At 48.8% G+C, this 13,230-nt stretch overlaps 1 protein-coding gene across 1 annotated transcript; it reads left to right on the top strand.

Annotated features, from left to right (window-relative positions):
- The first annotated feature begins 9,643 nt into the window (after positions 1–9,643).
- LOC123440395 (WAT1-related protein At5g64700-like) lies at positions 9,644–11,816 on the top strand. Its single transcript, XM_045116966.1, has 6 exons — positions 9,644–10,098; positions 10,182–10,244; positions 10,338–10,454; positions 10,570–10,969; positions 11,078–11,229; positions 11,324–11,816. The coding sequence occupies exons 1-6, from the start codon at positions 9,920–9,922 to the stop codon at positions 11,541–11,543; spliced, it is 1,131 nt and encodes a 376-aa protein (XP_044972901.1). The 5' UTR covers positions 9,644–9,919; the 3' UTR covers positions 11,544–11,816.
- The last annotated feature ends 1,414 nt before the right edge of the window (positions 11,817–13,230 follow it).

Genomic DNA, 13,230 nt, shown 5'->3' with positions numbered 1-13,230 from the left:
CTGAAACGACAATAAGATGAGGCATTTGAGCTTACATGAGTTGCCACTCCTATCCCACTTTGAGGCCGTTTGGTCACTTGTGAGTAGTAGCCAACGTACTTATTCACTTCTCCTTGAATGACCCCCATCAATGTTTGAGAGATGTCACATTGCGGGTGGTCACGATAGGATTCGGCTCCACATACTCCTTTCGTTCATGAGAGTCCTTCCAAATTTCTCCCAATACTGTTGGTTTTAGAGTGCTAGCTCGTATCCTCCGGGAAGCCAAAACACCAAGTGCAAGCTAGCTAGGCAGCAAGCTAGCAGGCAGCTTAATGGATTCTGGCCGTGTACATACACGTGAACTGGAGCTAGCTTAACGCGACGATTGAACTCGAACGGCTCGGTAAAACACTAGACGGAAGACGCCGAGTCGATGTATTGCTGGAGGCCCGTATCGAGCCTGGATATTGCTTTTCTTTGATCTCTCTGATCTGATACAAAAACTACACAGGGGTATACGTATATATATTGCTAAACTAGGCCTACTGCAAACCGACTCGGTTTGCAATATTACTACTAATCCTACTCGGTTTGCAATACTAACCAAATTAGGACACACGTGTACGTTTAGACTACAACTAGGTTAATTACTACATTCACCTCCTTAACCTTGTTGATGTGTCTTCATTGCTTGTACTCCGACTTTCTTCCTCATCTCGATGAACTTCTGTCGACCGACGGACTTGGTGAAAATATAGGCAAGCTGGTCCTTCGTATTCACGTGCAGAACTTCTATCATCCCTTCCTCAACGCACTCCCGGATGTGGTGGAACCGGGTATCTATGTGCTTGCTCCTTTCGTGATGAACCGGATTTTTGCACAGTGATATTGCAGCTTGGTTGTCAATCTTCAATGACACCTTCTGCACCTCCCGCTTTGCAAGAATAGCTAGGAGTCTTCTCAGCCACACTGCTTGACAAGCCGCCGTGCTTGCCGCTATGTATTCTGCCTCGCATGAAGACAGTGCCACCACCTTTTGCTTCTGAGAATTCCAGCTAATCGGATTCGGGCCAAGGTAGAAAACCAGGCCCGTTGTGCTCTTTCGGTCATCAACATCACCTGCCATGTCGCTATCTGAATATCCACGAAGGATCAATCCTTCCTTTCCCTTTTTGTACGTGCAACCAAGATTAATGGTGCCTTTCACATAGCGTAGAATTTGATTGACCGCGCTCATGTGTTCGGTTGTCGGATTCTCCATGAAACGACTCACGATCCCGACTGAATACGCCAAGTCAGGTCGGGTATGCACCAAATATCTCAGGCTGCCCACAACGCTTCGATACATTGTGGTGTCCACCGGCAGATTTGAGCTATGCTTGCTCAACTTGTGATGTTGGTCCATTGGAACTTGTGTCGCGTAGCAATCTGACATGCCACACTTGTCCAATAATTTGACCGCGTAAGCCGATTGACATAGGGAAATCTCTCCCGAGCTTTGCTTCACTTCGATCCCCAAGTAATAGCTGAGTAATCCCACATCACTCATGCTAAACTTGTTCTTCATTTGCGCCTTGAAACGTTCAATTTCTTGTACGCTATCTCCGGTGATAATCAGATCGTCGACATAAACTCCAACTAGCAGGTTTGAGCCTTTGGAGTTCTTTGTATAGACTGCGTGCTCGAGGGGACATCTCTTGAACCCAAGCGACACCAGACTTCGGTCTAACTTTGAGTTCCAAGCTCTTGGCGCTTGCTTCAACCCGTAAAGTGCCTTCTTGAGCTTGTAAACTTTCCCTTCTTCGCCTTTCTTCTCGTAGCCGAGGGGTTGTTCCACGTACACTTCTTCTATGAGATCGTCGTTGAGGAAAGCGGATTTAACATCCATATGATGAACCTTCCAATCCTCTTGTGCTGCCAAAGCTAGGAGCACTCTCACCGTCTCGATTCGAGCAACCGGTGCAAACACCTCATCATAGTCAACTCGTTGACGTTGAACGTAGCCCTTTGCAACGAGTCTTGCCTTGTACTTCACAATGGCACCCTGTGTGTCCTTCTTTAACTTATAAACCCACTTCAAACCTATTGCCTTTTGGTTTAGAGGACGGGTTACCACAGTCCACGTGCCATTGCTCTCAATCGCCTTCATATCCTCATCCATGGCGTGCGCCCAACTACGGCTTTTGCTCGCCTCTACAAAGTTCGCCGGCTCTTCAACTCCGAACAGACATAGTCCGGAGTACTCGAGCGTAACTGGCTTTGTGTACTTGTAGACTTTCTTGAGCATCTTGTAGCGACGAGGCCCTGAGGAGTCCAATGTGGCTTGCGAAGGAGGTGACACAAATTGTGTTGATGTTGATGCACTTGAGGAAGATGGCTGAGTCTCGGGCGTGTCATCGACATCCGTGTCGTCGGCGTAGTCGTCGTGATCATGACCATCATCTTGATTGTCATCGTCACTATGCGCCTCGTTGTCGATGTTGTCGTCGAGATCTCCACCCGTGTCGTGCGCTTTGTTGTCGCTATCTCCTTGCGACCTATGCACGTCGTCGTCGGTGTCGGCACCATGATGATCACTACCATTGTGGCCACCTTGGTTCGGCGTCTTGCCAACCACCTGGACATCTTCTCCTGCATCATCATCAGTTGGAAATTCAACTGCAAATATGTTACTGCTTGGAGCATCGTCGGCTGCGGCGCTCCAATTCCACGCTTGGTTTTCTTCAAACACGACGTCGCGTGAAATCCGTAGACGCTTGGTTTGTGGATCGTAGAAACGGTATGCCTTGGTGCCAGAACTGCTCTCGTATCCGATGAACACCATCTTGGTGCTACGATCGGCAAGCTTTGAGAGATGTGGCTCCACCATCTTCACATGTGCCACGCACCCGAACGTCCGTAGATGAGACACATTCGGCTTACGTCCGTAAATTGCTTCATACGGAGTCTTGCCGATCACCACCTTCATTGGAGCCCGGTTGAGAAGATAGACCGCCGTCGAGACAGCTTCTCCCCAAAAAATCCCCGGTAGGTTCTTGCTCTTGAGTAAACTCCTTGCCATGTCAACAACGGTTCGATTGTGCCTTTCAACGACCCCATTCTGTTGTGGCGTGTAAGGTGCCGTGAGGAACCTCTTTATGCCAATCTTCTCGCAGTAGTCGTTGAACTCATTCGACGTAAACTCTCCGCCGCGATCTGTCCGTAGAGCGCGAACCTTCAGCTTGTGTTCCATCTCTGTTGCAGCCTTCAGCTTCTTGAATGCTTCAAACGCCTCATATTTAGACCGTAGGAGAATGACCCACATATATCTCGAGTAGTCGTCTACCACAAGGAAGAAATACTTCTTTCCAGCGTGAGTTGCCGGGGTGATAGGGCCACATAGATCACCATGGAGCAGCTCGAGTGCATCACTTGCACGATATGTAGACTGAGCAGGGAATGGCCTGCGGTGCTGTTTTCCAACCAAGCACCCGTCACATACTCGATCAACATGGTCGATAACTGGCATCCTGGATACCATCTCCATCTTTGACATTTTCTTCAAGGCGTAGAAGTTAACGTGTCCAAATCTAGCATGCCATAACCACGAATCATCATCACTCTTGGCGAGCCAACACTCCGGTTGAGATTGATCAAGGTTGAGGATATAGAGCCTATTCCTTGTGCGATTAACACGAGCTAGCATGTTTCGGAGGTTGTCGAAGATCATCATCACTCCGTTCTCGATATTCACCTTGCATCCATTCTCGTCAAGCTTCCCAATAGAGATGATGTTGTTGCGAAGCCGTGGGATGTAGTACACTCCGGTGAGTACGCGATGTTCGCCTGTGAGACCCTCGAGTAGGATAGATCCTTGCCCGCAAATCTCCACCGCTGAACCATCACCGAACTTGACCGAGCCTTCAACATCATATTCCAGCTCGAGAAATTTCTCCTTGCATCCTGTCATGTGGTTACTCACACCCGTGTCGAGATACCACGATACGTTGTGATCCCCGGATAACTTAGGTGTCACATTTTCCTCATGAAGTAGCACCTTCCGGCTTGGTTTCACAACCACCGTTTCAGCGAGATCACAAACTTCGGCCATCAGAAGACCTGGACCTTCGTCTTCCTGCTTTGCCAAATTTGCCTTGATCTCCCGCTTGTTAGGCTTTGGACAATCCTTCGCAAAGTGACCCATCTTATTGCAGTTATAGCACTTGACCTCGGACAAGTCCAAGTTCCGTGGTTTCTGCTCTTTAGATTGGCCCGCCTTACCACGACCTTGTGGTTTGCCTTTTCCTTTGCCTTTTCCGGTTTGTCCATCGCCCTTCGTGTTGCTTGAGCCTTCGCCACCGTCACGCCTTCCTTTGCTACTTGGGGCCTCCCAATCTGCGCGCGAGTACATGAGTTGGTCACTACCTCCTCCTTTGCCTTTCGACAGCCACGAGCATTCTCTTCCCATGTTCGCAATCGTCCGATCGCCTCCGTTATGGTCATGTCGTCGATGTCGTAAAGCTGCTCGAGCGTGCCGATGATGTACGTGAATTTATCAGTGACTGAACTGAAAAACTTCTCCACGATCTCGGTCTCATCGAGCTTTGCACCAAGCGCGCGGATCTCTCCCACCAAAGTAGTAAGACGCATGGCGTAGTCATTCACCGATTCAGTTTCCTCCATCTGCAACTTGTGAAATTGGCGCTTCAGCACTTGTGCCCGAGCCTTGGTGATGCGATCTTCTCCGATCCTCATCTCCTTGAGTGTGTTCCACGCCTCTCTTGCCGTCTCGAACTCCGCCAATGTCATCAGCACGGAATCCGGCACAGACTGGGCTATGGCGGCCATGGCACCTTCGTCGCGCTCCTCGTCGACGTCGTCGTCCGTGATGGTCTCCCACACTCGAAGGGATCGAAGAATAATCTTCATCTTCACCGCCCACACGCCGTAGTTGGCGTCGGTGAGCATCGGGTACTGGATGGGGATGTTGCGATGTGTCTGGACGTTGGCGCCGCTCATTCCTCCACCACTGGTTGCTGACTTGACGCCCTTCTTCACCTTGGGGCCGTTCTTGTTCGCCTTGGCACCGCCGCTGCCGGACTTGACCGACTCAGCGTCGCTGTCCGTCATTGTAGATCGTAGATCGTCGAGGCTCTAGATACCAATTGTTGGTTTTAGAGTTCTAGCTCGTATCCTCCGGGAAGCCAAAACACCAAGTGCAAGCTAGCAGGCAGCTTAATGGATTCTGGCCGTGTACATACACGTGAACTGGAGCTAGCTTAACGCGGCGATTGAACTCGAACGGCTCGGTAAAACTCTAGACGGAAGACGCCGAGTCGATGTATTGCTGGAGGCCCGTGTCGAGCCTGGATATTGCTTTTCTTTGATCTCTCTGATCTGATACAAAAACTACACGGGGGTATACGTATATATATTGCTAGACTAGGCCTACTGCAAACCGACTCGGTTTGCAATACTACTACTAATCCTACTCGGTTTGCAATACTAACCAAATTAGGACACACGTGTACGTTTAGACTACAACTAGGTTAATTACTACAAATACATGGTCCCCTTTTGCTCGGTGCTGCTTATTGGATCGGATTGGGATCAGATGTTGCCCCTTTTCTTCCAAGATTTAACCAACAATATGTCCTCAAATCTTGTGAAAGCCGGGCCTTTTGCCTTAGTTGTCTTGTCCTTCTTCTTCTTCTTGATCGGATTGGGATCAGATGTTGCCCCAACTACAAATGCGGAAAGCTGTCTGGAATGGCCCAGTCGACCGTCGCATCCTCCTCCATCCCAAGGGTCCTACACGACATCATCCGCGTGAATGCGTGGATGGATGGGGTGCGGGGAGCCGGGCATGGCGGGGAAGAAAGCTCCTCGACGATGTCCGCACCTAGCTGCGCCACCGCCTCCGCCTCCCTCTCTCCTCGCTGCCGGCGAGGACACATCTTTTGGGTGACGTTCTTCGGCTTGCAAGACAAAGCGGAGGAAGGGACGCCGACGGACGAGGCAGACTGTGTCTCCGTCGCGGTGGTTGGGGACGGGCTGGAAGACATCACGACGGCAGATCGGGACAGGTCGTGAGGATGAGGAGCAAGGGTGCCGGACGTCGAGGGCTCGGGCATGAAAAATGTTGGAGGGCGGTAGGTGGAGGAGGAAGAGTTTGGAGAATTTGAGGCAATTTGATGTGGGGTCATGCTGTCGGGTCCGACGTGGCGGGCGTCCCGGACTCCCCTATATCCTCCTCATATTTATGTTGGATATGTGGGGTGCTAGTCAATCCAGACGTTTAAGGCCTATTTGAAAAATGCGTTTGTGTCAAAATTTCATGACTTCAGCGACCGGACGGCAGTGCCCGGACGTATAAGACGGGTTTGAGGGGTCGGGCTGTAGACAGACGCTCTTATAACTCAAATTATTTCATGCAAATCCAGGGCACGCTAAAACGCATATGTTTCACAGTCTAATGAAGTTTCCTCTGCCCCGATGTCTGCCTAATGGCAGGCAATGCCTGACAGTTGGATACTTTACATGTTTTGATTTGATAGTTGGGCTGTTCATTTGTAAAGCACATAGGGCGTGCAGAGGAATATCTGCTCTGAAAAATCAGTTGGCATGCGATACCTTCCCTCGCATCATTATGAAACAACACCTGGAGAAAATTTCAACGAGGGGGATTATACCGTAAACCAAAATCATCTATGAGCGATACCTTTCTTGGCCGTGTCTTCCTCTGGCACCAAAACGGCTGTCCACGATTCTATGCTTCCAGTTCCCTGTGCCGGATTCGCAGGAGGGTGTCAGACGTCCTGCCGACACATGCGTGTTCTTCTCCTATACTACTGCAACACATGCATATCACTTTCACTGTTTCACAGCCTTTTTGTGTTGGGTAAGCCTGTTCATCCTTCACCGGCCCAAAGCACCACCAACGATAATTCTTGCAAGCTTACTCATGAGAATACAATCCTTCAACAAAAAAAAACTCATGAAAATACAACTGTAAATAATACTCCCTTCTTTCGAAATTAACTGTCACTGAAATGAGTGAATCTAGACGATAAGATATCCTCCCTAAAAAAGAAAGGTAAGATATATATTGCGTCCCGTTTGTTCTCTTCCCTATCATGCATAGGTAGATCCAGAAAGCGCGATCACCCAAATATACATACAAGATGACACTTTCTCCCTCCAGCCAATGGCTTACCATAGATACATTCATCAGAGCCTGAACAGCACAAGCCAAATAAGATACCTCTCCTCCACTATCTATCATCATCAAACTTTCCATATGGGGCATCGTTCCTGTCACCCTCGTAGCATCTACCACCCATCAGTACGTGCGTGCTCATTTGGTCAGCGTCCATCTCCTCAAGCGCTGCCTGAGCTCAAGCCTTCGCCGGCTCCAATAAACCATCTGTAATAACCTGTATATTGCCAAGTGAGCAGAGAGGTCAGTTCATCTATTTGCTTATTTAGTCTTTTCTTGGTAGGTGTATGCCACTACCTTGTGATGCTGACGGTTTGATCCAGCTCAACTCCAACTCAAAAGCTTTGTTCTTGGCCTCATCATGAACTCCATATATGCTGCGTTGGACAAATTATGAGCTGCTGCATTCGACAAACTATGAGTGGAAAGTTTGTACAGATAATAGCACCAGCCTATTTCAGGTATGTTTACTCCTTTTCCAGATGTAGACAAATATATATAGAAGGAACGTACATCCAGTTTTTTTTTGGGTTTGCGTTGTTCATCACTGTCGCCTTTTCTTTCGAAAAGTTGGGACATACGTGGTCTAAGATTCTAAGCTAATAGGCTACTGCTGTCATCTGTTTGGTTATTGATTGAAAGACCATCTATTCACTCCCATTGATATCCATCATTATACCAGTGAATTGTTGGTGCCAAATACTAATATACTATTATATTGATGTTAAATAGTGATAGCAGTAGCCCTATTGTAATTTGCAATACAAAAACACATAAAGCCAACAAAGAGAGCGCCCAGCGAACAATTGGAAGCAATAAGCTTACTTTTCTGCAGCCTATCTTCCTTCCCCCGACGGAGGACCAAAGTACTTTTGTTCAAGATTCAATGTAACGAATATTATGTATTTCGAATTCACCAAATACTTAATTTCTTCAAGCTATTGACAAGCAATGCCATCCATATATACCATCAACACGTCTGAATGAGGTGCATCTATTGAAGTATTGATTGAGTGTTTGCAACTGATGCAAAGCCATAAGAAATTAGCATGTGGACAGTAGTGGGAACAAACATTCACGTAGAGCAGTTTTTTTCCCCGAAGAGGGGATTACCCCGGACTCTGCATCAAATGAAGCATACAGCCATAGTCATGTAGAGCAGTTGCCCGTCCCTATCATAACCTCAAAGAATGAGCCGAGGCGCTTTTTTGGCATTGTTCTTTGTTTAGGATAGGTCGGTTCTTGGACTTGCGTTCTGTTTCGTTTTAGCTTTGCTCTGTAATACTCGCGTCATTTCGACGCTTTCTTCTTCTCCTAATTCACAATAGCAGTCAGGTTGAGTGTTTGAGAAAACAAAAAAGCTCCGAGAATAACACAGAAAAAGGCTTAACACGACACAAGTGTAGTCCTACTCATGCCTCCAGCAATTATGCACCGTTTAGGTAGAACGTCTTACCTTAGCCACCAGTAGAGTGTACAAAGATGAACATGTCTTGCCACGCGATCTACCAACTCTTTTACAGAAATGGGTTCCTTGTAGACCCTGGTGTATCGCTGTTTTTTAGAGTATTATTAAGCATACGAAGATAGTGCTAGGGTGGTGTGAAGTTGTAGGTGCTTGCTTTTCATAACTGACAGCTTCTGTTTTTCGCTGTACTAACAATTTGCCAACCATTTCCCACTAGACCAGCAAAAATAGTCCATACTCCAAATATAATTCTGTAGCTATCAGTAGAAAAGTGAGGTTTGCTTCGGTACTGAGTGGACCTTCAATTAGAACTCCCAACCGTCTGTGAGATGATAAAAAGTGTGGGTGATAAAAGGGAACCAGATTATGAGGTATGAGCAGAGATACTTCAGGAGATAATCTCTTACGAACTGTTCAGTGTTAGTGCGTGCTACGTCACCACAGTGTCCAATGATAGACAAATCATCTCCCTCACTTGGAAGAAGCGGGTGGTGCTCCTAAGCTACACTGTACGTACTTAAACAATGGCCTAATCAGTGGGCTGCAGGTACCACACTAATTATGCTTACAAAGATCCCACGTATCAGTCGACAAGTCGGGACTCGGGAGCAAACACATGGCACCAGGAATTGTTAATTTGACTTTCCTAGACTTGACTGGCTATCACAAGGTCGCCTTTGTTTTCTGCCGGGACGGCTGAGCTTAAGACCCAGCCAAATCCTATTAGCAAGTACTCCTAATTAACAGCGGGGATTAATCAGGCACAGCAGTGTGACCAATGTTGCTGCGTCTGCGTGCGCGTGCTCTGGTCAAGAGGACGATCCAATTCACACTTGAGCCCGCATGCAGGCCCATAAACCATGGAGCATTTGTTGTTGTCGTCGTTGTCGTCGTCTCATGGCGTCACCGTGTTGAATCCATCCAGTAAACAAGCTTACTGGTGCTAATCAGTACTCCGGTCTAGCATTATACATTGACACTGGAGCACTCTTTCAAATTAGCTGAGAGGTACTCTTATTGACTCGAGAAATGCAGGGTCTCGTTCCCTACTTCCTATCCTAAACAAGCCAAAGAAAATCAGGTTGAGATACTGCCACTACAGTACTGCCACAGCTCAGTGTAGCTCGGTGTGGCAGCATAAGTAGCTGAGCTGAGCTGCAGGGATTCAGACAGCAGCGCAGAAGATAGAGGCGATACTCTCTGACTACACTTTGATCTCTGTTGGGTTCCTGACATAGCCGTGGTAGCTCGAGCTCGAGCTCGCTGCCAGCATGGGGGTGGATGGGAAGAAGCCATACGTCATCGCCGTGATCATACAGGTGATCTACACTGGCATGTTCGTCGTCTCCAAGGCGGCCTTCAACCAGGGGTTCAACACCTACGTCTTCATCTTCTACCGCCAGGCCGCCGCGTCTCTCCTCTTGCTGCCTCTCGCCATTGCCTTCGAGCGGTAACTGTCTAAAACTTGTTCTGCTTGAGCTGGCTCTAGCGTTAGCAAGAGAATCATGTAAGAATCGGGCGCTGATTTTGCAGGAAAAATGCGCGGGCAATGTCATTCCGGTTGCTCCTGAAGCTGTTCCTCTTTGCCTTAATCGGGTAACTAATTAAGCTGCACGTATGCTGTTTATATATGTGTAACAAAGTGGAGATCGAAGACTTAACGATGTCAATAAGAACATTTGTTTCCAGGACTACATTTAGCTTGAATCTGTACAACGTGAGCCTCAAGTTGACGTCTGCAACCGTGGGGTCTGCAACCAGCAACTCCATGCCGGTGGTCACCTTCTTCATAGCGCTCCTGCTGAGGTACTAACTGATCGTCTGATCCAGCCTAGTACTGTATAGTACTCCGTATATGTGTACTGCTTGAGTTAGTACGTACGTATTGACAGACTGACATGGTACACTTGGCTGTCCACAGGATGGAAGTGGTTAAGCTGAGGAGTCCCTCGGGCATGGCCAAGGTGGCCGGCGTGGGGCTATGCCTCGCCGGAGTGCTCGTCATCGCCTTCTACGTGGGGCCATCCCTGAACCCGCTGAACCACCACCGTGTCTTGGCTGCGGCGACCGGAGACGCCGACGCGACGAGAGGGACGTGGATCATGGGCACGTTCCTCATGGTGCTCGCCAACGTGACGTGGTCCGTGTGGATCGTCCTGCAGGCTGCGCTGCTCAAGGAGTACCCCAACAAGCTGCTCGTCACGGCGACGCAGTGCGTCTTCAGCGCCGGCCAGTGCTTCGTCGTCGCGGCGGTCGCCGAGAGGGACTTCTCCAGGTGGCAGCTCCGCTTCGACGTCACCTTGCTCGCCGTCCTCTACACCGTAAGGCTTCTCCATTCTCTGTCTTGTGTCAATGGCGATGAACTACCGGTGATGGACTGGCGCATGGAGTGGAGTGTGCTGGAAGGCTGATGTGTGGATTGATTTCAGGGGTTTGTGGTGACGGGGGTGTCCTACTACCTGCAAGCGTGGTGCGCCGACATGAAAGGGCCGGTGTTCCTCGCCATGTGGACCCCGCTCTGCTTCGTCCTCACCATTTTCTGCTCCTCATTCTTCCTCGGAGAGATCGTTCACCTCGGCAGGTACGTGACGACCGACGGCAAAGCTTTCAACTGCACAACTGAGATCTATCTATATATTCATTCTCCTTCTTCTTGTTATTTAAATTTTTTGCAGTATCTTGGGTGGAATCCTTCTCGTTGGAGGTCTGTACAGCGTGCTGTGGGGTAAAAGCAAGGAGAATCGCGTTGCGCCATGTGGCGAGACGAATATGATCCATGGCGTGGAGGGCGAGAATTCTGCAGATGGTGGGGAGAAGGATGAGAGGAGCAACCAAGTTAACGGGGACAGGGAGCACGATAAGGAAGCGACGATAGCGCCAGCTGAACAAGTCTAATTTGATTGAGTAACATCTATCTCATGCGATGCATCGAGCAAATGTGAATTCTAATTAGGTTGGGGAACAAAAATGGGCCCTGATTGGATTTATCACTACTCTTTGGTTAATTCTTAGTTGCTTAATTTTAACAAATCCCGATCACCTCGAATTGCATATATTACCAAGCCTTGCACTGTAATCTTTGAAGTTGTGCAACTTGTAGCCCGTATCTCAACTCTAAAAACATATTCCGTATCTTTACTCCTAAAAGGGGAGTATGTACGTCGTTTCCTTCGTTGCTTGCCTCCCCATCGATCGATAGGACGTCTTAACCCCTTCACCAATTCTTTTAAACAAGGGTTAATTATCAGATTGCCCTCAGTTGTGTCCATGTACTCAGTTTTGCCCTCAGTTACGAATCGTACTTAGTTTTGCCCTCAGTCTGTGCGCAAGAACTCATTCTGTGACTATTGTCGTCTCTGTCAGGTCAACATATTTGACTCGGCCCTTACAGGTGGGACCAAGCGACAGGCGGAGACGCGCTACACGATCAGACCGTTGCTAGCCGCCACTTGTGGGACATAGTAGAGAGTCCTTGCTCTCGTGGCTTGTGGTACCCAGCAGAGAGTCGTTGCTCTCGTGGCTTGTGGGACCCAGTAGTGAACCGTTGCTGGTCGCGGGTGTGCGATAAAAGCGACGGCGGAACGCGCCCCCGGAGCTCGTAACGGTGAGTAGCAATCAGTCGAGCGGGGGACGGGGTTGGAGGCGGACACGTGCAGAGGTGGGCGACGACCCCTCTTGGTAGCTAGGAGCCGGGCACGGGTGACCAAGAGGGTGGCGTCGAGATCCCCTTCATCTCCGGGTGGCGGGAAGACTGTTGTGGAGGGCGCGGTCATCTGCTACAGCTACAGGGGCCGTGCGTGGAGGCGTTGAGATCCCCTTCGGCTCCGGGCGATCGCTTATCGAGCTCAATGTCTTCTTCTAGCTCCCACTCCACCTCGTAGATCCAAATTCCAGCATGCATGGAGAAGTCGATCTTCCTGTGTCTGCGGTGCCGGTGGACGTTGATCGGAGGGTTTCGTGCACACGAAGAAATATAAACGCCCGTTATACATGTGCAGCAAGAAGGGAGTAAGAATTAGGGCAATTTCACTATTTTCCTGCTCGGGATCCTTGAGCAATACAGTTCTGTTTGGCGTTCATGCAGGTGAAATGTTTCTTTCTTTGGGTTGATGTTCTGGCCAAGACGCCGATGAATGAACTACTAGAAGAGCATGAAGAATAGTTGCCCATCCTGCCACGAATGTCAGCGGCCGCAGTGCGAGCTCCAGAAGAAGAGATGGAGGTCGGAGCATGCAATGACAGAGAGGTAGTTATTGAGATTAGGAGGTTGAACCAGAAGATTAGGAAGCTCGAAGATCAAGCACAAACACCCATTTGCAATTACATTTGGGCATTTGTAGGTATGGTGATTGTAGTGGGTGTAATGTTGAAATTGTATGGAAAGGCATGAATTTGGGAGGAATTTATATGCTTGAAATTTTATGAGAAAAGGTTGAAAAAGGGGAGAAGAAATGGGAAATTCAGAAACTTTTATCAATGAAATGCACCTCTCCAATGTGCCTTTTCGTAAAAAAAAAAGGTTTCGCTGTGGGCTAATGAAATTCACAGCCGAGAGTCGAGTGTCGGCCAGACAAATGGGCCA

Source organism: Hordeum vulgare, chromosome 3H, assembly GCF_904849725.1.
Source record: "Hordeum vulgare subsp. vulgare chromosome 3H, MorexV3_pseudomolecules_assembly, whole genome shotgun sequence".
Lineage (NCBI taxonomy): Eukaryota > Viridiplantae > Streptophyta > Magnoliopsida > Poales > Poaceae > Hordeum > Hordeum vulgare.
This window is presented reverse-complemented; position numbering and strand designations above follow the sequence as displayed.

Excerpts from the sequence above, each read along its gene's own strand:
- LOC123440395 (XM_045116966.1), top strand. The coding sequence starts at position 9,920 with ATGGGGGTGGATGGGAAGAAGCCATACGTCATCGCCGTGATCATACAG. Across the intron at positions 10,099-10,181 it reads CTCGCCATTGCCTTCGAGCG|GAAAAATGCGCGGGCAATGT; the intron begins GTAACTGTCTAA and ends CTGATTTTGCAG. Across the intron at positions 10,245-10,337 it reads TTCCTCTTTGCCTTAATCGG|GACTACATTTAGCTTGAATC; the intron begins GTAACTAATTAA and ends ATTTGTTTCCAG.